This window comes from Delphinus delphis, chromosome 7, assembly GCF_949987515.2.
Source record: "Delphinus delphis chromosome 7, mDelDel1.2, whole genome shotgun sequence".
NCBI classification, from domain to species: domain Eukaryota; kingdom Metazoa; phylum Chordata; class Mammalia; order Artiodactyla; family Delphinidae; genus Delphinus; species Delphinus delphis.
The window spans coordinates 18,626,545-18,648,239 of NC_082689.1; the positions used below are offsets into that span (position 1 = coordinate 18,626,545).

Consider the following 21,695-nt stretch of genomic DNA (forward strand, 5'->3'; position numbering starts at 1 on the left):
AGAACCATCTGGGAGAGATTCTGGGCCAAAATGGCTGCCACCTCCACTCCCCTTGCTCCCAGGCAGAGGCTAGAGACCAGTTACGTAGCTGTCCCAAAGACTCCTCAGGTGTCTCCACCCAGAAGCCGTTGCCTGGAAAACCAGCCGGGCTGCTCTGACTAAGCTACCCAGCCCTGGGAATGAAGAAATGAAAGTACGAATTGAGGGTGCTTAAGGCGGCCCTGGTCACAGTTCTTGGCATAGAAGCCAGCTCAAACCAGAGCATCTTGAAGTTTCTGAATAAGACAAGCTAGGAGAAGTATTGCCCACCACCAACCAGCCAGATCTAAGGTAGGCACACCTGCCTACGTACGTGGAATGATGAACTCACGCCATTCTTGATGCTACGCCAGTTCCTCTTCTCTCCAGGCTCTCCCTTGGAAATGGCAACCAGACTTTCGGCCCCCTGCACCTCTTCTCTCACTCCAGGCACAATGAAACTAAGATCACAGCAAGCTACTTTCACTTTATTCTTCTATTCGTACATTTTCCTGCTCCCAGATTTGGAGGCAGATCATGATGTAAGCTCAGCAGTCCTGCTCAGAGCCTTTACCAGATTCTATCAGTTCCCCTTTCCCCATTCCCCACCCTCACCCACCACTACCCAGTCAGGCCCCCAGTCCAGTTGTTGCTCTTGGGTGTAAGGGAGCAGAATCAGAGACAGAAGACTGAGCTGACTGTCCCCACCCACCAGCTGCCCCCAACTACAAGAAAGCTGTCCTGGTTAGAAGGGATGGAGATTCCACTAAGGGGTGGGAGCTTCTTCCCAAGGCACAGGGCCACCTTCTCAACATGGCCACTGGTTTGTTCAGATTTGGGTAGTGTGCTGGCTCTGAGCTGGGGGCTGCAGTGCCTCCAACTGACTCAGGAGGAAAGGAACATGAGGGCGCTGCTGCGGGTCCACAGTCATCATTAAGGTTAGCAGCTGCCGCAAGGCTGAAGAATGCCTGTAGAAGGAGGAGGGCAGGGTGATGAGGGCAGCCATCCCCTGTGCTACAGCTCCAGCCCCGCAAACGGCTGGGAGGAGTCTGAACTGCTTTTGCTGCCCCCTTCATTGCTCACCTGGGGCTCTGTGGGATGCTTAGTTGGTTCTGCACAGCAAGGGCCACACTGTCACCCTTCTGGAACACCATGTCATAAGGGCCTTCCCCAAACATCATGGCATATAGCACACAGCCTAGGGACTAAGCATAACTTGGTTATTCCTTGGAAGGGGACCAGTGTAGATGATATCGCTTCCCTTAATTCTGTAGTGAAAGGAAACTACAATATGCGGACTTCAGTCACATGACACCACCAGGGCCCAGAGAAACTGCGAGTTAGCTGGAGCCCTCTGCACCCTGTGCTTGGACACTGCCTTCAGCCCTGACAGTTAGCTGTACTCACCCTGTTCAAAGGGCAGGATTATACCACTTCCTGAGCAACTGAGTACAGTGTCAGTGACAATTTCCAGGAAGAGAGTCGAGGGCGGATGAGGACATACGTGGTTCCTGGGGCCCCATGTGCTAGAAACCAAAGACCTGTTCTACTCCACAGTAGGTACAGAGCAGCACTCCTCCCCACCCAGATTCCCACCCACATCCTCCTCACCCAGACATCAGTCCGCTCATCGATGACACAGTGGCTCTGCACGGAAAAGAGCTCCGGGGCCCGGTAGGAGATGGTGCACCGCTGGGCTGCCCAGTCCTGGAACAGTGGCCCCAGAGCTCAAAAGTGGGGCACAGGTCATGGTCATGTGACCAAATTGGGGCACGCACCAGAAGGGGTTGAGGATGGGGAACAGGTAGGCAAAGGAACCTAGAGACTCTTACCTGGAGGGTCAGAGCCTGGCGGGAGCCCTCCACGTGGATGCATGCTTGACTCATGGAACCCAAGTCCATTAAAACTGGCTGCCCCTCATCTCCAAGCAAGATATTGGTGGGTTTCAGGTCCCTGCAGGAAAGTGGAAATGAACCATGAGCGTCCTTGGACAGGAAGGCTGGAATCCTGAGCGGGGGGGGGGGGTGGGGGGGGGTGGGGCGCAAAAGAATCATGGGGGCTGTTCTTTGGGAGGAGAGCAGAGACCTCTCATTTCTCTTGATGAGGCTCTTCCCTTCTGCCCAGCAGGTACACAGGAGCCTCCCACTGACCTGTGGGCATAACCCTTGGCATGAATAGCCTCCAGTCCTCTGCAGATACTCAGCAGCAGCTGAAGGATTTGCTCTTCAGTCAAGAAGTTGCCTTTGTCCTTCAGCTGTTCTATCTCGTCCCATAGCGTACCTCTCTGCAAAACAAGTTTCCCCACAGTTGATGTTTTTTTAGCCTCTGCTCCTTGAGCCTGAGTCCTTCCCCATGACAAAGCCTATCAACCATCTCACCACACACCCCACAGCCCCATCTGGGTTCCTTAAACCCCAAATCTGAAGTAGTCAAACCAGAACATGTTCTCTGCTTCCCAACGTGCTTGACCGCTCACACAGCCCTTGGCAGGTGGCTCTGTTGCAACCCCCTCCACAGCCAGGAGACTTTCTGACCTTGAAGAAGGGTAGCAGCAGCCAGGCCTCATGTTTAGTGCCTCGCTCCCTCAGACAATAAGCCACAAGGCGAAGGATGTTGGGGTGATGGAAGAGGCGATGCATGTCTGCTTCTCGTTGTGCCTCCTCCCGGTCCTGCTGCTCATGACACAGGATTCGCTTCAGGGCGTAGAACTGTCCATCATGTAACCCCTCCACTAGGTCCACATAGCTGAACCCACTGTGGGCCAAAGGGGTCAGTGAAGGACCACGGTCATTTCCCACACTGCTTGGACCCAGAGGAATTCCCTGGGGAGAAGGGTGGGGCGGGGTGGTGTCTTTCCCATTTAGTAGCAACCCTCCCAAGGTGTGACTCTAAAAAGAAGTCTGAAGATTATTATACTTTGAGCTCAAGACCAGGGACAGAGTCACCTTTTAGGTGCTATGATCTTTTTTTTTTTTTTTTTTTTTTGCGGTACGCAGGCCTCTCACTGTTGTGGCCTCTCTGTTGAGGAGCACAGGCTCCGGATGCACAGGCTCAGCGGCCATGGCTCACGGGCCTAGCTGCTCCATGGCATGTGGGATCTTCCCGGACCGGGGCACAAACCCGTGTCCCCTGCATCGGCAGGCGGACTCTCAACCACTGCGCCACCAGGGAAGCCCCTAGGTGCTATGATCTTAATGCAGGGCTCTGCACATGACAGATGCTCCATAAATATTAAATAAATAACAGTCACCATTTATCAAGTGCTATGAACCAGGCCATAGGGGAGACATTTGATATGCAGTATCTGGTTTAGTCCTCACAGCCCTACAAGTAAAGCATAATTAGCTCCAAAAGGCAGATGAAACTATGGCTTATCAAGGCCATACATGGTGAATCTAGGAAGCCTGGCTCCACAATCCACTTTCTTGACCACCACAGTAGCTGGGCTCTGTCAGGTGAATCAGAGGCTAGGCATAAAACTTTTGTGCCCCTATCATGTGCAGACTACTGTCCTTCAAACACCATAACCCTAGGGACTAGTCAAATGATTTCCAAACACTCACCCCTCCCCCAGTTTCTGGATGAAGAGGTAGCGCTTATTGTCAATGATGACAGTTCCCCGAGAGCAGACACAAAGCGCGTGGCCCATAGTGTCTCAGTCATCCTCCTCAAGGACGGTCTGGGGCTGCCAAAGGGTTCGTCCAGGTTGAGGGGTCTCTTTCAGGCAAGTCGCTGGGGGTCCAGCGGATCATGCTGGAAGGAAAAGAACGGCAGGGTCGCTGGCCGGGCACAATCCAGAAAACCCCTAAAGTGGCAACATGGAGCGCTCAGGGCCACATCTCGGAACCTAGAAAAAACGGGCCCTGGCAACGCCGGCTCCAAGAAGGCTGGGGTCAGGTGCCTAAAAGCCTCAGGCCCCGCGGCGACTCCCAGGCCACTTTCTCCAACCCCCGCCCACCTTTAGGCGGCTCCCACTCCCACGCCCGTTGGGCTGCAAAGGCAGGTCATGGGGGGGTTCCGGGGGGGAGGTGCGAGGCCCGGACCCACCACTTGCAGAGCCCACCCCAGTCTCGGCGCGCTGAGCCCAGGGTGGGCCAGCCTGGACTCCCAACTCACCTGGCTTCGGCTGGAGGGAAGCGCCAGACACCGGAAACAGCGGTGACGTCATCAGCCCGCGCCTGTGTAACGGCCCGTAGTATGCTAGCAACCTCTGGGCACCCAGACGATGTGGGGGCGTGGAGTTGAGAGGCCCGGTGCTGGCTAGGCCTGTGGGAGGACGGGTCCCAGGACCCGAGTCAGGGTTCCACACCTGGCCTTCAGTACGGGTCAAGACGCAGGCACCTACGCCAAAGGGGAGCAAAGCCGGCCTCGGCCTGAGGGCCCCCAGGACCTACATCTCCCAATGCTAGAGGTAGGGGGCGTCATATCTCCCGCGCACTGGGCAGCCAGCTACGGTCCAGCCCGAGGTGGATGCTGAGAGGGGCGGGTGCTGGCGGCCTGGACCCCTGGAGCTCTGATCAGTACAACCTTGAGGGCTCTGGCCTGTATCCCATTACCGTAGTCTCAGTGGTTAAGAGCTCAGGCTCTTGAACCAGTCTAGGGTCTGAATCCTGTCTTAATAGCCTATTAGCTGTGTGACCTGAACAAGTTACTTAACCTCTGGGAGGCTCACTTTCCTTCACTGTAAAATAGGTATAATAGTACCTAAGGTTAAGTGCATGAACTGTGAGGCCAGACTGCCTTGTTTAAATCCCAGCTCTACTAAACTAGTTGTGTGGCATTGAACAGGCTACTTAATATTTGTATCCTTCAATCTCCTCATCAGTAAAATGGAAATAATAATCATCTGCCTCATAGAGTTGTTTGGAGGTTAAATGAGAGGTAAAGTGCTTAGCACAGTATTTGACACATAGCTCTCAGCAGTGTCAATAAGCAGAAATTAATAATAATAATAATATTATCCTGGTCCTCACATCCCAGGCTTGGGACTGTGAAGGCAGGTGTAATGGAAATTCACAAATTCCCAAGCCTTGGAACCAGGCAGTTGTCCTCGACCTCTCTTGCCTAAGCAGGCAGGGATAAATTGGAAAGAGGTGCACATCCAAAGAAAATAGGATGGCTTAGATGTTCTCTTTTGTTGAAGCAGCAAAGGACTCTCCAGGAAAAAGATCCCTCTTGTAATCTGGTCCCCCCCCACCCCCTTTCCTCTGGTTTCCCTTGGTTCTGAACCTGTTTCTGACATTCATCTAGATTTAACCTGCTATGTGCCAGGCCCTGTGATAGAAGCAGAGGATTCAGGTTGGATGAGATTCTCCCCACCCTCAGGGGGCTCAGTGTAGTAGAGCACTGCTTCTCAATCTTTATTTATTTGGCTGCGCTGGTCTTAGTTGCGGCATGTGGGCTCCTAGTTGTGGCATCTGGGCTCTTAGTTGTGGCATGTGGGATCTAGTGCATTGGGAGTACAGAGTCTTACCCACTGGACCACCAGGGAAATCCCTGCTTCTCAATCTTGAGTTTGCTTAGGAGCACCTGGAAAACTTGTCAAAATACAAAATCTGATTCTATAGGTTTGAGGTAGGATCTGAGACTCTGCATTTCTAACAAGCTCCCAGGTGATGCTGGTGAAGCTGGCTCATGAACTGCACTTTGAGTAGCAAGATGTAGAGGATTTTACAAACTAGTAGAGTCGTGGGTAGCTGCAGGCTGTAGACAAAGTCCAGACTAATTCGCCTGGCAACTTGAGGTGGTCTCCGCCCACTTGCTCGCTGAGGTTCCCTCCCAGGAATCCGCCACGTGACGGTCGGACCACCGTCTCTGACTAGAAGAGCCCCGAGAGCGCCATGGCTCCCCAGAAGCTGCTCTGCCTTCCCTCCCTGCTGCTGCTACTCCTGACGCGGCTGCTGCCCCAGGTAGGATGAGTATCAAACCACCCGGCTGGGTGCGGGGAGACGGGATCAGATATGGCGGAGGAGAGAACGAAAGTGAAAACAACAGAATACTGGGAAGGGCTAGTTCCATCTCTGCTCTTGGCAGACGCTGACCCCCGACTCCAGACCACTGCTGAGCACCGTCTCTCCCCTTGCAGGCAGACACTCGGTCGTTTGTAGTGGATCGGGATCATGACAGATTCCTCCTGGACGGGGCCCCGTTCCGCTACGTGTCTGGCAGCCTGCACTACTTTCGGGTACCACGGGTGCTTTGGGCAGACCGGCTTTTCAAGATGCGAATGAGTGGCCTCAACGCCGTACAGTTGTAAGAAGTGCTCCCGAGAGTCATGGAAGGGTGGGATTTACTCTTCCTACCACCCCCTTAAGAAGGGGATCAGGACAGGAAGACTGGCTGTGTATGAAAGAGGTTCTAGCTCCAGGGCCTCCCAGCCAAGGGTGGGAAAGGGTGGGCCAGGACCTCCTTCCAACAGCTTCCTGGAGATTCCCTGCAAGGCCTGAGCCCATAGGCCTCCGCGGCATCTCCCTGCCTTGGGCCCTTGTTAACCTCTTCCTTTCTCAGTTATGTGCCCTGGAACTACCACGAGCCAGAGCCTGGGGTCTATAACTTTAATGCCAGCCGTGACCTCTTTGCATTTCTGAAAGAGGCAACTTTAGCAAACCTGTTGGTCATACTGAGACCAGGACCTTACATCTGTGCAGAGTGGGAGATGGTGAGTTAGTGGGAGAATGAATAGAAGCAAAGCCTCCCAAGTGCAGTTCCCAGACTACTCGCATCTGCCCCCACTCTAGGGTCACTTCCATCACTATACTCAACTTCCTCCCTTCTTACCTCCCCTACTCCACTCCCAGACAACAAAGCCCAGTCACTTTTTTTTTTTTTGGCTGCCTTGGGGCTTTGTTGCTGCACGGGCTTTCTCTAGTTGCAGTGAGCGGGGCTACTTTTCTTTGTGGTGTGTGGGCTTCTCATTGCAATGGCTTCTCTTGTTGTGGAGCACGGGCTCTAGGCGCGCAGGCTTCAGTGGTTGTGGCATGCGGGCTCAGTAGTTGTGGTGCACGGGCTTAGTTGCTCTGCAGCATGTGGGATCTTCACGGACCAGGGCTCAAACCGATGTCACCTGCATTGGCAGGCAGATTCTTAACCACTGCGCCACCAGGGAAGTCCCCCACTCACTTCTCTGTTGTCTTTATGTTTGTCTCAGGGGGGTCTCCCAGCCTGGTTGCTTCGAAAACCTAAAATTCGTCTGAGAACTTCAGATCCAGGTGAGTTGAGAAAAAAAGACTTGACACAGAAAAAAGCGAAGGACAACAACAAAATGGGTCATTTGAGTGCCCAAATCGGAGATCATTCATTCAAATATTTAGTGTTTTCATCATGCCCAGCAGAATGCTAGGAACTGGGGGACCAGACAGACCCAGTCTGGAAGAAACATTAATTTTAAAAAACCCCAAACTTATAAGATTATTTAAAAATACTACACAAGAAAATAGACAAGGAGTTGAGATAGTGAATAACAGGGCCTCTTTTAGGTAGGAAGGCCAGAAAAGGCTTTCCTGAGAAGATGACATTTCAGTTACTCTAGGAAAGGGAAAACACCGGTCATATGAAGAGTGAGGTGAGAACGACCAGGTAGAAGGAATGATGTATTTTTTTTAAATTAATTAATTCATTTATTTTTGGCCGCGCCTCAGGGCTTGTAGGATCTTAGTTCCCAGACCAGGGATTGAATGGCCCTCGGCAGTGAAAGTGCGAAGTCCTAACCACTGGACCGCCAGGGAGTTCCCGGATATGGTATCTTTTAAGGCCCAGAGATAGGAAAGATCATGGCATGGTTGAGGCCAGCATGGCTGGAGCACAGTGGGTGAGGGAGAGTAGTATGACAAGAAATTGTAGATAGATAGGGACTGTTAATGCAGGATCTTACAGGCCACTGTAAGGGGTTTGCATTTTATTATAAGCACAGTAGAAAGTCATTGAAAGAGTTTAACCAGAATTATCTGATTTGTTTTTAGATTACGTTAGCCTGGATGTGGAAAATGGATTGAGGGGAGCAAGGGTCGAGGTGGAGAAACTTAACTGGGGGACTATGATTGTAGCTGAGGAGAGAGATGATGACTCCTGGACTGTGATAGTGGTGGAAATAGAAAGAAGAGAGCAGGACTGAGCTATAGGTTGGAGATAAAAGTCACCAGGACTCTATTGACAGATTTTGATGAGAGGGGGAGGGGTGGGGCCAGTGTGGGTAGGATGAGGAAAGAAAGGAATCAAGTTTCTGGCCAGTCAAGATGGTGGTGCCATTTACTGACTTAGGGACGACAGAGAAGACAAGGGGTGGCAAAAGAGCAACTTTAGGGGAAGAAACAATGGTTCTGTTCTGGTCATGTTAAATTTTTATCACTCAAGGGAGGATATTAAGTAAGCAATAGGATGTGTGAATGTGGAGCTTAGGAGTAGGTCTGAGCTAGAGGTATAAATTTGGGAGTCATCGGTGTAAGGATGGCATTTAAATCCATGCGTACTGAGACATCACATAGGGAAAGAGCATGAAAAAGAAAAGATGAGATGCCCAATATTTCAAGGCGTTCGGATTTCATTTCAGGTGCAAGTAGGAAGTCATTAGAGCAGGGAATAATTCTATCTGCTTTACACCTTTTAAAAAGTTTACTGTTTTAAAAAGGTCAAAATTCCTTATATCTGCTGGGGACTCTCCAGGTGCTGTTTCACTTCTTAGGGTGCTGGAGAGCTTTATGCCACTTATAGCATTTCTGAAACTCAATTGACTATGAAATACATTTAAAATGATAAAGTATTGATGGAAAAGCAACATGCAGTCTGTTTTTCTCAAGAAAACCAGTGACCTCTTCATTGCTGAATCCATGGTGATGTCTCAGATCTTATCCCCCTGGACCAGTCAGCAGCATTCAGCCCAGTTGATCACTTTGTCCTGTGAAATACTCTTCTCACCGTTTCCATGATACCACACTTATTTGGTCCCTGCCCCTCCCCCTACAATCGTTCTGACCACTCCTTCTCAGTCTCTTACTGATCCTTCTCCATTTCCCTTTCCACTAAATGCTGGGGTGTGTCAGGGCTCAGTCCTTGGACACTTCTCTTTTCCATATATATTTACTTCCTTTATGATCTCATTCATTTGCGTGGCTTTAAATTCCATCTGATAGCTAATGATTCTGAAATATATATCTCCAGTCAGGACCTTCCCTTGGCTTCCAAAACCATATATCCAACTGCCTACTTGACTTCTGCATTTGGAGGTCTAAAAGGCACACTGATACAACTAAGTTCCCTCCAAACCAGCTATTCATACACTCTCCCTGTCTCAGTTAATGGCAAGTCCATTTTCCAATTCATCGGGCTAAACACTGTGGTGGAATTTTTCACACCTGTCTTTCTCTCAGGCCCCTCATTCAGTCCGTCAGAAAATCCTGTCAGCTTCACCCTCAAAATATATTGAATTCAATTACTTTTCATCGCCCCCATTGCCACCACCCTGGTCCAAACCACCTCTCTCAGCTGGATTACTTTAATACCTTCCTAACTGGTTTCCCTTCTTTGCCCCTCCCCCATGTAGTCTATTCTTAATTCAGCAGTCAGTGTGATCCTCTTAAAATATAAGTTTAAATATATATTTTAGATCATGTCATTTCTCTGTCTAAACCTCTCCAACAGGTTCTCAACTCATTCAGAATACGAACCATGGATTCCTTAAAATGGCCTATTAGGTCCTACCTAATTGGCCCAGTCACCTCCCTGACATCCACTCTTCTCCCCATTGTTCATGCTGGCTTCTCTGCTGTTCCTGTCTTGAGGCCTTTGCACGTGGTACTGCCTCTATCTTCCTGCAGAATGACCTCGCTGACGCCTTCCCTGGGCCACCCTCTAAAATTTAAACTCCCTTCACCCCACCATTTTATATCCTCCTTCCCTGCTTAATTTTTTCTCCTTGACATTAACACACTACATATTTTACCTGATTATTTAATTCACTGCCTCCCTCACTGGAAAGGAAATTCCACAAGGACAGAGATCTTTGTCCATTTTGTTCCCTTCTGTATCCCTAACACCTAGAACACTGCTTAGTGCATAGTGAGCACCCATAAATACCTGTTGAGTGAGAGTTAATGTATGCTTGGATTAAAGGAGGCAAAACCACCTGGGCCTCCTTTATACAGAACACAAAATGTAAAGGAATTAAATGTTTTAAGAATATAAAAATACCCTCTAAAATATCTTTCGTTGACTCCACCTTTGAGAGTCCGCTATCTGCTAAGCATTGTCCTCAATGACAGGGATGCAGCAAATGAACCTGACAGACAAGGTTCCTGCTCACTAGTGGGGGAGACCAACGGGAAACAATTACAGAAATAAATGCTTAATTATAATTTGTTAAGCACTCGAAAGGGAAGTATGAGGTGATGTGAGAGTGTGTAACAGGGGGATCTACCCTCATCTAGGATATCAGAGGTTTCCTTGGGGAAGTGAAATTTAAGAGCTGAAGCCTGAGTTGGAGTTGCTTAGGTAAGGAGGCAGAGGTCATGCATGAGTCTTCTGAGGGTGAGTCAACAGAAATCACCAATAGGAGTTGAGAATTTAAGGCATGATACCTAATATCATCTTTCATTTGATGACTTAAATCTCCTGGACTGTCAGTTACATCAGGGTGCAGGTCAGACATTCTACACTTTTGTAAACTCCCATGCTACTTCACAGCAATCTCAAGTATATATGATTACATAATAACAGCTCCATTTGATGTGTTTTAACATTTTTCTTACATTTAAAAAATGAATTTACAAGAAATACTGCTTTGTTTCCTATGCTCAAATTTCATTACCATGCAACTATACAAGTGCTTAGGGTTCAGAGATTCTCCTGACAAGTCACTGCTTCCCAGACACAGCTGTGGACAAGTGGGATGCAAAGTGCAGCCCAGAGTTCAGGCAGCACTGAAGTTGCTAGCACTGAGGCTAGGGGTGGGGGCTGCAGAGGTGGTGGTGCCCTGATGAACAGAGCACTGCCCCTTCCTTTAGACTTCCTTGCCGCAGTGGATTCCTGGTTCAAGGTCTTGCTGCCCAAGATACATCCATGGCTCTACCACAATGGGGGCAACATCATTAGCATTCAGGTACAAGTGGAAAGTTGACTGGGCTAGGGGAAGGAGGTGCCGGTGTCCTTAATTTCTCCACCTCATAGCTGACCTCCACTTTTCCTTTCCCCTGGCAGGTGGAGAATGAATACGGTAGCTACGGGGCCTGCGACATGAGCTACATGAGACACCTGGCTGGGCTCTTCCGTGCACTGCTTGGAGACAAGATCTTGCTCTTCACCACAGATGGCCCTGAAGGCCTCAAATGTGGCTCCCTCCAGGGACTCTATACCACTATAGATTTTGGCCCAGGTCTCCTGGGCAAGGGTTCGGAGTGAAGTCTGGGGAAGGGGCACCTGTTCCATGTTGCTCATCTTTCACCTTTGCCTCCTTTCTGCAGCTGACAACATGACCAAAATCTTTGCCCTACTTCGGAAGTATGAACCCCGCGGGCCATTGGTGAGGAGCCAGAGGGGAGGGCAATCAAAGCAGGTGTCAGTGTGGGAAATGGGTTGGGCTCGGTTCCCATCTGGCTCACAGCTCCTTTCACTTCATGCTGTAGGTGAACTCTGAGTACTACACAGGCTGGCTGGATTACTGGGGCCAGAATCACTCCACACGCTCCGTACCAGCTGTAACCAAAGGACTAGAGAACATGCTGAAGTTGGGAGCCAGTGTGAACATGTAACTGGAGACGCCGGGGCCAGCATGACTCTGTAACTGGGTGCTGGGGATGAAGGTTAAGATTCAGTGGGTCAGCTTTTACCTTTCCCCCTGCTCTCCCCCACTTTAGGTACATGTTCCATGGAGGTACCAACTTTGGATACTGGAATGGTGAGTCCAGATGGTCCCTGGGGTGGCAGCAGGGAGGCAGCAAGGAATTAGAATCTGCGGGCTGCACGGATTAGGATGCTAGAAGCTGGATATGGCCACTGCTGCCCCTGCTGATAGCAAAATTCTCTGCATGCATTTCTTTGCTTAGTGCCTATCACCTGAAAGATATATTGAATTAATTAAATTGGTTTGACCAGGTGCTGATGAGAAGGGACGCTTTCTTCCAATTACTACCAGCTACGACTACGATGCACCCATATCTGAAGCAGGGGACCCCACACCTAAGCTTTTTGCTATTCGAAATGTCATCAGCAAGGTGCCCCACCACTTCATTAAGCACCGAAAGCTTTTATTAATTTGGGGGGAGGGAGTACCCAAATTGTTTGTAAAGGGATCCCATAAATCAGTGGTTGTTGTCTGGGCCAGAGAGCCCTCTGAGCACCCTATGGCAGCATTTCTCACCCACCCAAATGGGATTCCCTGGGGAGATACACACAAATATATGTAAAATTACAGAACCTTCATGACCCCTGAAGCCCTTCCCTGGACCCCCAGTTAAGAACCCTGCACTAGGGTCTTGGAATAGGGGTTCTTTGTGTGGTTTTCCTATGGTTCCTGAGAGAATTTGGTCTCAGTTCCAGGAAGTTCCCTTGGGACCTTTACCTCCCCCCAGCCCCAAGATGATGCTTGGACCTTTGAGCCTACACCTGGTAAGCTTCTCTCCATTACTCTCTAATTCTACCCCTTTATTCTCTAAATAGCCCAGCCTGTCCTACCCTCTATTCTGAAAGTTCCCTCATATTCTGATACTTTCCCCTTATTCTAACAGGATGGGAATTTGCTGGCTTTCCTAGACTTCCTATGTCCCCAAGGGCCCATCCATTCAATCCTGCCAATGACCTTTGAGGCTGTCAACCAGGTGAAGCATAATCCCCCATGTGGTGGTTATGGCAACAGCTCTACCGGGTGTTCCCTCAGCTATGCATCTTCCCCACAGTATCCTTTCTTATCTCTCAGCTTATAAACTTATTCTTACACACCCAGGACCATGGGTATATGTTGTACCGGACCTATCTGATCCATACTGTTTCTGAGCCAGCACAATTCTGGGTGCCAAACAATGGAGTCCATGACCGTGCCTACGTGATGGTGGATGGGGTGAGAACCTAATACCAGGCTATCTCTGAGCCCATTTCCTCTCCTCCCCAGCACACTTTAGTCTTAAATTTCCCATATCTACCTTTTCCCACTGCCTGCTCACATTGGAGGGGATAAGCTGGGATGAGGAAGAGTTTGACTAAGGATAAGGTTCCATTATGAATGGATAAGTGACAGAAGGGCTACATTCTCTTTGCCCTCTAAATCAGTGTCCTTATGTGGCTTCCTGTGTGGTGGCCACAGGCTAGATGCTGAGCTCCTCCCTTTCACAGATACTCTTATCCACAGGTGTTTCAGGGTGTTTTGGAACGAAACATGAAACACAACCTATTTTTGACGGGGAAAAAGGGGGCCAAACTGGATGTCTTGCTGGAGAACATGGGGAGGCTCAGTTTCGGGTCTAACAGCAGTGACTTCAAGGTGAGCTAGCTATGCCCACTCCCTTGCCCCCATACTCTTTTTTTTTTAATTTCATTTTTTTAATTATTTATTTACTTATTTGGCTGCGCCAGGCCTTACGTGCTGCACGTGGGATCTTTGTTGCAGCACATGGCATCTTTTTTAGTTGCAGCATGCAGAATCTTTAGTTGTGGCATGCAGGATCCAGTTCCCTGACCAGGGATTGAACCCAGGCCCCCTGCATTGGGAGCGCAGTGTCTTAACCACTGGACCACCAGGGAATTCCCACCCCCCATATTCTTATTGACCGAACACCCTTGGAAAGATAGGGGCCTAATAGAAGATAAACAAGAGCTATGTCCTGGGCTTCCCTGGTGGCGCAGTGGTTGAGAGTCTGCCTGCCAATGCAGGGGACGTGGGTTTGTGCCCCGGTCCGGAAAGATCCCACATGCAGTGGAGCAGCTGGGCCCGTGAGCCATGGCCGCTGAGCCTGCGCGTCCGGAGCCTGTGCTCTGCAACGGGAGAGGCCACAACAGTGAGAGGCCCGTGTACCATAAAAAAAAAAAAAAAAGTTATGTCCTTAGGGCTTAGGCAGCAAAGTAGCAGCTTGTGGGGATCTGGACATGGCCACTAGTTGCATCCCAGGGCTTGAGTAGGGATAGTTTGGCCTTAGAACTTAGAGAATGATGAATTTTCATTTGCCTTCTTCACAGGGCCTATTGGAGCCACCAATTCTGGGGCAAACGGTCCTTACCCAGTGGCTGATGTTCCCTCTGAAAGTTGATAATCTTGTAAAGTGGCGGTTTCCCAACCAGTTGCTGAAAAGCTCACATCCTCAAACTCCCTCTGGCCCTACCTTCTACTCTACAACCTTCCCAATTTTAGACTCAGGCGGGGACACATTTCTCTTTCTACCTGGATGGACCAAGGTATTGCTGACAGTGAGGGTGGGGCTGGGGAGTAGGGTGGTAAGAGAGGAAAATCTTGGAAGGAGGGAGAGCAGAAATTATTTCTCTGATTAGAAACCCCAAAGGGGACAATTCTACCCCTTTGAGAGCTGATCCTTTATATTCCTCTCCTTCCTCCTCCCCAGGGCCAAGTCTGGATCAATGGGTTTAACCTGGGCCGCTACTGGACAAAGAGGGGGCCACAACAGACTCTCTACGTGCCAAGACCCCTGCTGTTTCCTAGGGGAGCCCTCAACAAAATCACGTTGCTGGAGCTAGAAAATGTGCCTCTTCGGCCCCAAATCCAATTCCTGGATAGGCCTATCCTCAATGGCACTGTGCATAAGACACACATCTGTTCCCTCTCAGCTGAAAGTGCCTCTGAACCAATGGAGTTAAGTGGGCAATGAAAGAAAGGTAACCCTTGGACCTGGGACATGTAGTGGGCAGGATCCCTTGGTGCTAGTCATGGTGACCGTAAGGAAACAAAGGCCACAGGTCTGAATGTAAGTACAAGTGCAGTTTCCTTGCCAAACTTCATTGTGATTAAAATTCAAGAGCCAGTACCAGCTCCACACACCTCTATGGCCCTGGTTCCTGAATGTCCCTCACCTCAATCTTCCAAATACTCTCTGGTTTCGTGGGGAAGAAGAAACCAGAGGGGGCCAGTGTGTATGTGCCCTCTCAGAGCCTAGAGTTGGCCCCAGGTGGAGCTGTAAGAGATCAGGAAGAGGGCTTCCCAGCCCGACAGCGATGATCCTGGAGGCAGCGTGTGGAGAGGAAAGAAGTCAAAGTAGTGAAAGGGAATATGAGGCCTTGGAGGGATGTCCCACAGCTCCAGTGGCATCTGAACAAGAGGAAGAAAAATGGCTGGAGAGGTGTCCCAGAAACTTTCTAATCCAAGCCTTCCCTGTCCCTCCTCCTGCCACTTCTGTTTTTATTCCAAAGGTTCCCAGAGCATCTCAAATCCCCTCAACAGCCTTTCTGAACACTGAGCGGGCACGCATTCTACTTGTCCAGAATGGCCTCTAACTCATCACAACCTACCCACTCACGCCCACCCCCTCTACGTACCGAACACTGATGATGGCAGAGTCAGGGACCTGAGGGGTAGGGGCTCCCAAACGGGCAGCTAGTCGGTGCTCTGCAGCCAGAGCTCCCTGAGGGGAAGAGAAGTTGTGTTACGGACAAGGCCCCAGTGGTGGAGAGGGTACCCAAGAAGTGACACTGCACACCGGATCAGACCTCTAAGGAAGTGTTGCTGGGGAGGAAAGAACCTCCAGCCTCGCCTTCTCTCAGTCGCTGAGGGCAGCAAATCTCCGCTGCTCTCCTTGCTCCCACTGCTGCTCCTGCCGGTGCCGCCGGGCTGCCTTCCGCTCCCTTTTCCGAATGGCCTGCCGCGCCTCCATTTCTGCTGTCAGTGGCCCTGGCACCTGGAGGATTTCCAGGAAGGTATAAGGTAAGACCTATACAAACTATCCTTGGTAAAACTGCAAGAAAATAGAAAAGACCTAGCCAGGATCTCTGATGCCTTCCCACTCTGCTGCTTCCTCTTCCAGCTGACCTGAGCTTTGCTGTAATCATAAGCATCTGGATTCTTCTCCATGAAGCTCCGGGAACTCATCACGTGTTGATTTGTCGGCTGCAACCGTGTACGGTGGCCGGGTCCGGGAGTCCCTAGGTGCGAAAACCCAAAAAATGAGTTCAACGTCACCTGCCTCCGGCTCCTCCCAACATCACCCAAGCAGACCAGGGGAAACACTGCCAAGTAGCTGGTGCCAAGATCATCGTCAGGAGGGGCCGGCACGAGGGCCCTTACCTACTGAGCCTCTCCCAGCTGTGGCGGCTGCGTGCAGGAGGGTGAAGCCACCAGAGCCCAAGGGGGCACTGAGCAGAGACAGAACTCCAGGGTCTAGGGGGCTGGCAGCTAGCCGGAGCTTCAGCATCCCCCATCTCCAGCTTGGCAAGCAGCCAAGAGCACATCCCAGAGCTCCGGCTGACCAGGGGACTTGGCCTCATCTGGGGAAGGCCCCAAAGGGGCTGACTCTGAAAAGGCCTCATCTCCTTGAGGTTGCTGGGAAAGAGTCATTTGCGCCCCAGCCTCCAGGTCTTGGTTTCTCTCCCTCTTATTCCTTTTTCTCCTCCTCTGCTTGGGCAATACCTCAAATTCACAAAGATCCAGCAACCCCAGTGTCACCTCTACTAGCTCCAACTCTACCTGGGAGCCATCCTCTCCCTCTGACTCTGAACCTAGGGAAAAATTTGCTATGTTAGATCCATCTCAGGAATAAGCAGAGGGTAGAAGGTTGTGGGCTGCCCCAGATGCATAAGAATGTACAGAGAGAAAATCCAGATCACTTGAAATAAAACTGTTTGTATTTTGTCACCCAAGATAAAGTAGCCCATCAAGAGCTGAAGCCATTAGTATCACATGCAGAGATGCGGCTCGCAGCCCAGACAAGCACAGGCCCAGAAGAAGCTATGCAGGGACAAGAGTCCTTGGACATTCCCATGACAGCCTTAGGGTGGTGCACAACAGAGGAAAGCACGAGCAGTGACAGCCGTGCAGGCCAACAGTCTGCAGCGAGGCAAGCAGCCCTTAGCCCAAAACCAGAGCATCCAAGAAGACAGATAAATTATGTAAGATCCACACAACACACATTCAAGCATCGACTTCATGCTAAGACTTTTCAAAGTACTAGAGAGAACGTCAGTGAACAAAAGAGACGATAGATTTGGAAAAGTCACAAAACGTGTAATTGCTACCACATACCCCACACTATAAACAGACCTGTGTGTGTGTGTGTGTAGTATGTAAGGGTTTGCCTATAAATAGGGAAGTGAATAAGTTATGACAGTAGGGGATTTGCCACTGCAGTTCTAGGACAGACCCCGAGAGAGATTTGACAATTGCCAGATGGTGCTCAAACCCTGTTTGGGAGCTTCCGCATTCCGCCCGAGTGCCTCATTTTCATCACTGCGGACCTTTCTTTCTTCCTCAATGGCCTTCCTTCCTCTCATTGTCTTCCAGTTTGTCTGAGGTAAATCCAACCTGACTGTCTCCCGGGGGTGTTCTTCTGCCATAAAACAAAAGATGGTTCTCAAATTTAGCTGAGGAGAAGCCAGCCCAGGTTTCTCTCAATGAAGATGCCATCGGACTGCAGTACGAGGGCTAGAAAATCATCTGGGTGCACAAATGAGAAGCCGAGGCTTGGGCCGGGAGGTTCGGGAAGGTCTAGGGAGTCTGGGGATCTGGACAGAAGGCTCACCGTGGACATGCGAGGTGGTCAGCTTATGGAGCACACGCTGTAGCTCTTGGAAGGTGGGTCTGCGGGTAGCGAGGGGGATATCCCAAAGTCGGGGATCCCACATTGCAGGGGAGCCTCATGGCCTCCAAAGAACAAGGACCGGCCAGAGCGGGGTGCACGCATCAGTATCGTCCCAGCCTTCTCCAGCACCTTAGCCTAGTCTGGCCCTGCCAGCAGGTCACGAACATCCTAGAGAAGAAAGTAACTCAGCCCTGCATCTCTTCACTTGCGACTTTTAAATCTCCAACCAAAACATGACCCACAGATCATGTGTAGGGAGTGGGAGGCAGAAGATAATGGAGGGGGCTTTCCTGGTGGCACAGTGGTTAAGAATCCACTTGACAATGCAGGGGACACGGGTTTGAGCCCTGGTCTGGGAAGATCCCACATGCCGCGGAGCAACTAAGCCCGTGCACCACAACTACTGAGGCTGCACTCTAGAGCCCTCGTGCCACAACTACTGAAGCCCATATGCCTAGAGCCCATGTTCTGAAACGAGAAGCCACTGCAATGAGAAGCCCGCGTACCGCAACGAAGAGTAGTCCCCACTCGCCGCAACTAGAGAAAGCCCGTGTGCAGCAATGAAGACCCAATGCAGCCAAAAAGAAAGAAAGAAAGAAGATAATGGAGGGAGAATGACAGGACTAAGAATCCTGGGCATTCACCCCATTCTACCTTCATCTACCCAAAAATAACCAAGACGGAGGATACAGGAGCCAGCCTCCCTACTGTGACATTTAATCAGTTGAGAGGGAAAAAGTGTAGATTAGAGGAGCACCAGATCTGGACACTTAACTCACCTTATATAGCATGTCTTCACTGTAGCGCCTCAGGTTGGCTCCAGCAGAGCGGGAAGCCGCACCCCAGGCATCCCGAAGCCCCTGGGCTGTGCCCCACTTGGCCCGCACTGTGTAGCAGTAAAAGGTTTTGTGTGTCAACGCTTCTTGTCTGTAGACAGCACAGACTCAGTACTGGAAACCAGCTGGTACTCCCAGGCTACCAGGATCCATTCCATCCTTACCCCATGCAGCACCCTCTCACCCTTGGAAAACAGCACCAGCAAAGTGCCCAGCGGCAGCCATGAGCACCACGCAGTCCCTGGGACCTCCGCTTTTCAGGTTTTGTAGCAGCACTTCTGCTGCTTCTGGGGGCACCTGGATGACGGAGGAGCAGCACGAACATATCTGTGGCACTTACTGACAGCAAGAAATAAGTGCCAATGCTAAGTGCTTCACATGCATCATCTCTTTTAATACAACTTATTTGTCTCCATTTTACAAATAAGAAAATTTGAGGGCTTCCCTGGTGGTTGAGAGTCCGCCTGCCGATGCGGGGGACATGGGTTTGTGCCCCGGTCCGGGAAGATCCCACGTGCCGTGGAGCGGCTGGGCCTGTGAGCCATGGCCGCTGAGCCTGCGTGTCCGGAGCCTGTGCTCCGCAACTGGAGAGGCCACAACAGTGAGAGACCCACGTACCGCAAAAAAAAAAAGAAAATTTGAGGCTTGTGGAGGTAGTCAAGGTCAAGTGGTAGAACCATAATTCAAACCTAGATTGGTCTATTTCCAAACTTAATTCCATTACACTTGACCCTTCTAAGAGTCAAGCCAGTTCAATCCAAGACTGTGCTGTCAAGTGTGATACCCACCCCCAACAGGAAAGAAGGAAAGAATTGAGACACGGACTGTGCTGAGGGAAAGTCTAGGCTGAGTATACAGAAGGCTGGAGTTGACCACACGACCTGTGCAGGCACTTGCCTGGCGAGGGCCTAGGACACAGCAATAGGCATCAAGAAACTGGCCCTGGGCATTCTGGAAAAGAACCCGATGCGGGTGGAAGCCTCGGGGTCAGTCAGGCTTCTCAAACTCAGCCCTCTCCTCATCCAGTATCTGCAAGTCCTCACTGGCTGAGTCCGAGTCTTCTGATCCTGAGATGCTGGAAAGATCTCCTGAGAACAACATGAGATACGCAAGTTTGGTGCCCCATCTTTGACCTTTCCTCAAGTTCCTAAACTAGGGTCTTTTTCCATCCCCATGACCTATCCGCACACAGGTCTCCCAACAGTCATCACCTGTGGAGCTCTGCTTTTCAAAGTCCAGGGCAGACCGGAGAGGCTTGTCCTTGAGATGCTGCTTTAGGTTAAACCGATGCCAGTCAAGCTTATAATGTTCCCTCTAGCAGGAGGCAAAGAAGGAAGCACAGTGTGGAAGCATGGCCCAGCCTGGCCTTTTATGGTATCCAAGACCTCTAACAGAACTCCAGAAAGTATGACCAGGTAACGCTAACTTTCTTAGTTAAAACATGGAACTTTATTCATTAAAGACAAAATGTCTACCTCTCCCCACCCACCATTACACCTTTGCTTCCACCATTTAGCTCTGTACCTGGTCTTTTACCTGTTCCTGGTGGTTCTGGAAGGTCTGGTCACAGGTTGAACGAAACAACTTCTCTGAAATATCCAGAGGACCCTGGAGTGGTTTTCTTTCTGGGCTTATTCTCTCCCCTGAACCTAAATAAGGGGAGGGTAAACAGAGGTAGAAAAGGAGCCCAAATCCACAGTATCTAGGATTACATTCAGTGTCTGATATACAAAGCAGAGGAGGATACAAAAAGAGATGGCACGTCCTTGCCTTCAAGGAATTTACAATCTAGTAATAATGAAGCGAATAGCACAACAATCACCTTATACAATAAATACGCTTCTGAAAAGATGTACGTAAAATGAATATAAATCAAACATTGTATGTAAATTAACCAAAGGGATTGTTTAGAGAAATCCTAGAAAATGATTTCTGGTAAAGTTAAAATTCTTTTTAACTGTGCAAAAATCACTTCCCAAATGCCACTTTTTTAGCTTATATTTCCAATTACAGTGTGCAGTTTGTTTTTTAAAAAGGTACAAGAGAAACAGCCAAACTAAAGCTGTATGAAACCAAGAGTAAGTTGTTTTATATTTAGCAAGAAGGAATGACTTGATTGGAATAGCTAAATTTGGACTATGTCAAGGAATTTTGAAGTGTTTTTGCAGGCAGTGGTGGTAACGTGATGAGGCATAAACAATGGCAAGAGACTTGTTTGGAGACAATTCAGGAGCCTGTTCTGGAAATCCAGAGATCGAATGAATTCTTTTTTTTTTTGACCAAAATATAGATTTTAATTTTACACGTACAAATGTTGCCTTAAATTCATAACAGTTAAGAAACATATACACAAACTTCAGCTTAAAAGGAAAAGTAAAAAACAAACACTCTGCGGTTGGGGTTTGATAAACTTTATCCAGTAGAAGGAAATGTCAACAAGGGCTCCTAAGCTGGGAAACACCAATAAAAAATGTGTTCCCTGAAGGAGCAATAAGCTCCCTTTAAAGAGCCCTGTCACGTCCCTCACGGGTCCACCCCAAACCTTCCCAGATACCTAGACAGGAAACCTGCAGAGCCTGGGCTAGAGCCTCCCCGGGAGCGTGGCTCACCAGGCGCAGGCCCTGAAGGACCGGAGTATCCGCCTTGAGGTCAAACAGGGAGACCGACACAGAAGCCTGGGCTGCAGCTGGAGTCGGCGACATGGCTGAGCAGAAAGGCGGTTAAGAAACAGAGCTCCCCAAAGCAAGATCCTATGCCGCGTCTCCCGCCAGCATGACTTGGTCTCCCCCACGCCGCAAGGCACCACGGCCCTCGCCCTGGTGACAGGGGTTAATACGTGACCCCAGCCCGCTTTCTCACACCACCCAGTCTCGGACCACACAAGAGTGAAATGGGGGCGCATTCAGCAACCAAATCCAGTCCAACAGAATTAAAATCACTGAGGTTCATTAACCAACCGCTCCTCATTACCCGTGCGACGACCTCCAGCAATGACTAAACCGCGTGAACTCGTCCCCGCCCTCAGAAGCTGCCCCAAAGGTCCCGGGGAGCCGAGTAACACGGCCTCCTACAGTTCGAAGCACGGATTTCTGCAAAAGCACAACAATCTCGTCACTACGGGGCA

At 50.1% G+C, this 21,695-nt stretch overlaps 3 protein-coding genes across 5 annotated transcripts; 1 reads left to right on the forward strand and 2 right to left on the reverse strand.

Moving 5' to 3' along the window:
- Positions 1–482: 482 nt before the first annotated feature.
- On the reverse strand, positions 483–4,183 carry STK16 (serine/threonine kinase 16). Of its 3 annotated transcripts, none has more exons than XM_060016064.1 (8): positions 4,066–4,095; positions 3,582–3,771; positions 2,553–2,772; positions 2,169–2,302; positions 1,851–1,971; positions 1,630–1,725; positions 1,102–1,223; positions 483–986 (listed from the first exon to the last, which is right to left on the reverse strand). In XM_060016064.1, exons 2-8 carry the CDS (start codon positions 3,665–3,667, stop codon positions 848–850), a joined length of 918 nt encoding a protein of 305 aa, XP_059872047.1. In that variant the 5' UTR covers positions 3,668–3,771; positions 4,066–4,095; the 3' UTR covers positions 483–847. The 3 variants fall into 3 exon arrangements, with proteins under 3 accessions (XP_059872047.1, XP_059872046.1, XP_059872048.1); XM_060016063.1 differs by lacking the exon at positions 4,066–4,095 and adding an exon at positions 4,135–4,183 and having other exon boundaries at positions 484–986; XM_060016065.1 differs by lacking the exons at positions 1,630–1,725; positions 4,066–4,095 and adding an exon at positions 4,135–4,183 and having other exon boundaries at positions 486–986.
- A 15-nt stretch (positions 4,184–4,198) lies between these two features.
- Positions 4,199–14,816, forward strand: GLB1L (galactosidase beta 1 like). The gene is made up of 17 exons (XM_060016061.2): positions 4,199–4,429; positions 5,801–5,927; positions 6,104–6,270; positions 6,526–6,676; positions 7,166–7,226; positions 11,013–11,107; positions 11,206–11,380; positions 11,469–11,527; positions 11,631–11,752; positions 11,862–11,902; positions 12,100–12,218; positions 12,538–12,612; positions 12,732–12,821; positions 12,947–13,060; positions 13,349–13,480; positions 14,173–14,388; positions 14,553–14,816. Exons 2-17 carry the CDS (start codon positions 5,859–5,861, stop codon positions 14,814–14,816), a joined length of 1,950 nt encoding a protein of 649 aa, XP_059872044.1. The 5' UTR covers positions 4,199–4,429; positions 5,801–5,858.
- A 34-nt stretch (positions 14,817–14,850) lies between these two features.
- Positions 14,851–21,649, reverse strand: ANKZF1 (ankyrin repeat and zinc finger peptidyl tRNA hydrolase 1). Its single transcript, XM_060016067.1, is given in 16 exon segments — positions 14,851–15,253; positions 15,481–15,566; positions 15,696–15,839; positions 15,971–16,021; positions 16,023–16,120; positions 16,226–16,357; positions 16,360–16,656; positions 17,337–17,483; positions 17,676–17,777; positions 17,780–17,903; positions 18,515–18,662; positions 18,756–18,868; positions 19,469–19,659; positions 19,783–19,885; positions 20,108–20,220; positions 21,126–21,649. Coding segments are annotated over 16 exon segments (2,121 nt in total). The 5' UTR covers positions 21,274–21,649; the 3' UTR covers positions 14,851–15,129.
- Between the last annotated feature and the right edge of the window lie 46 nt (positions 21,650–21,695).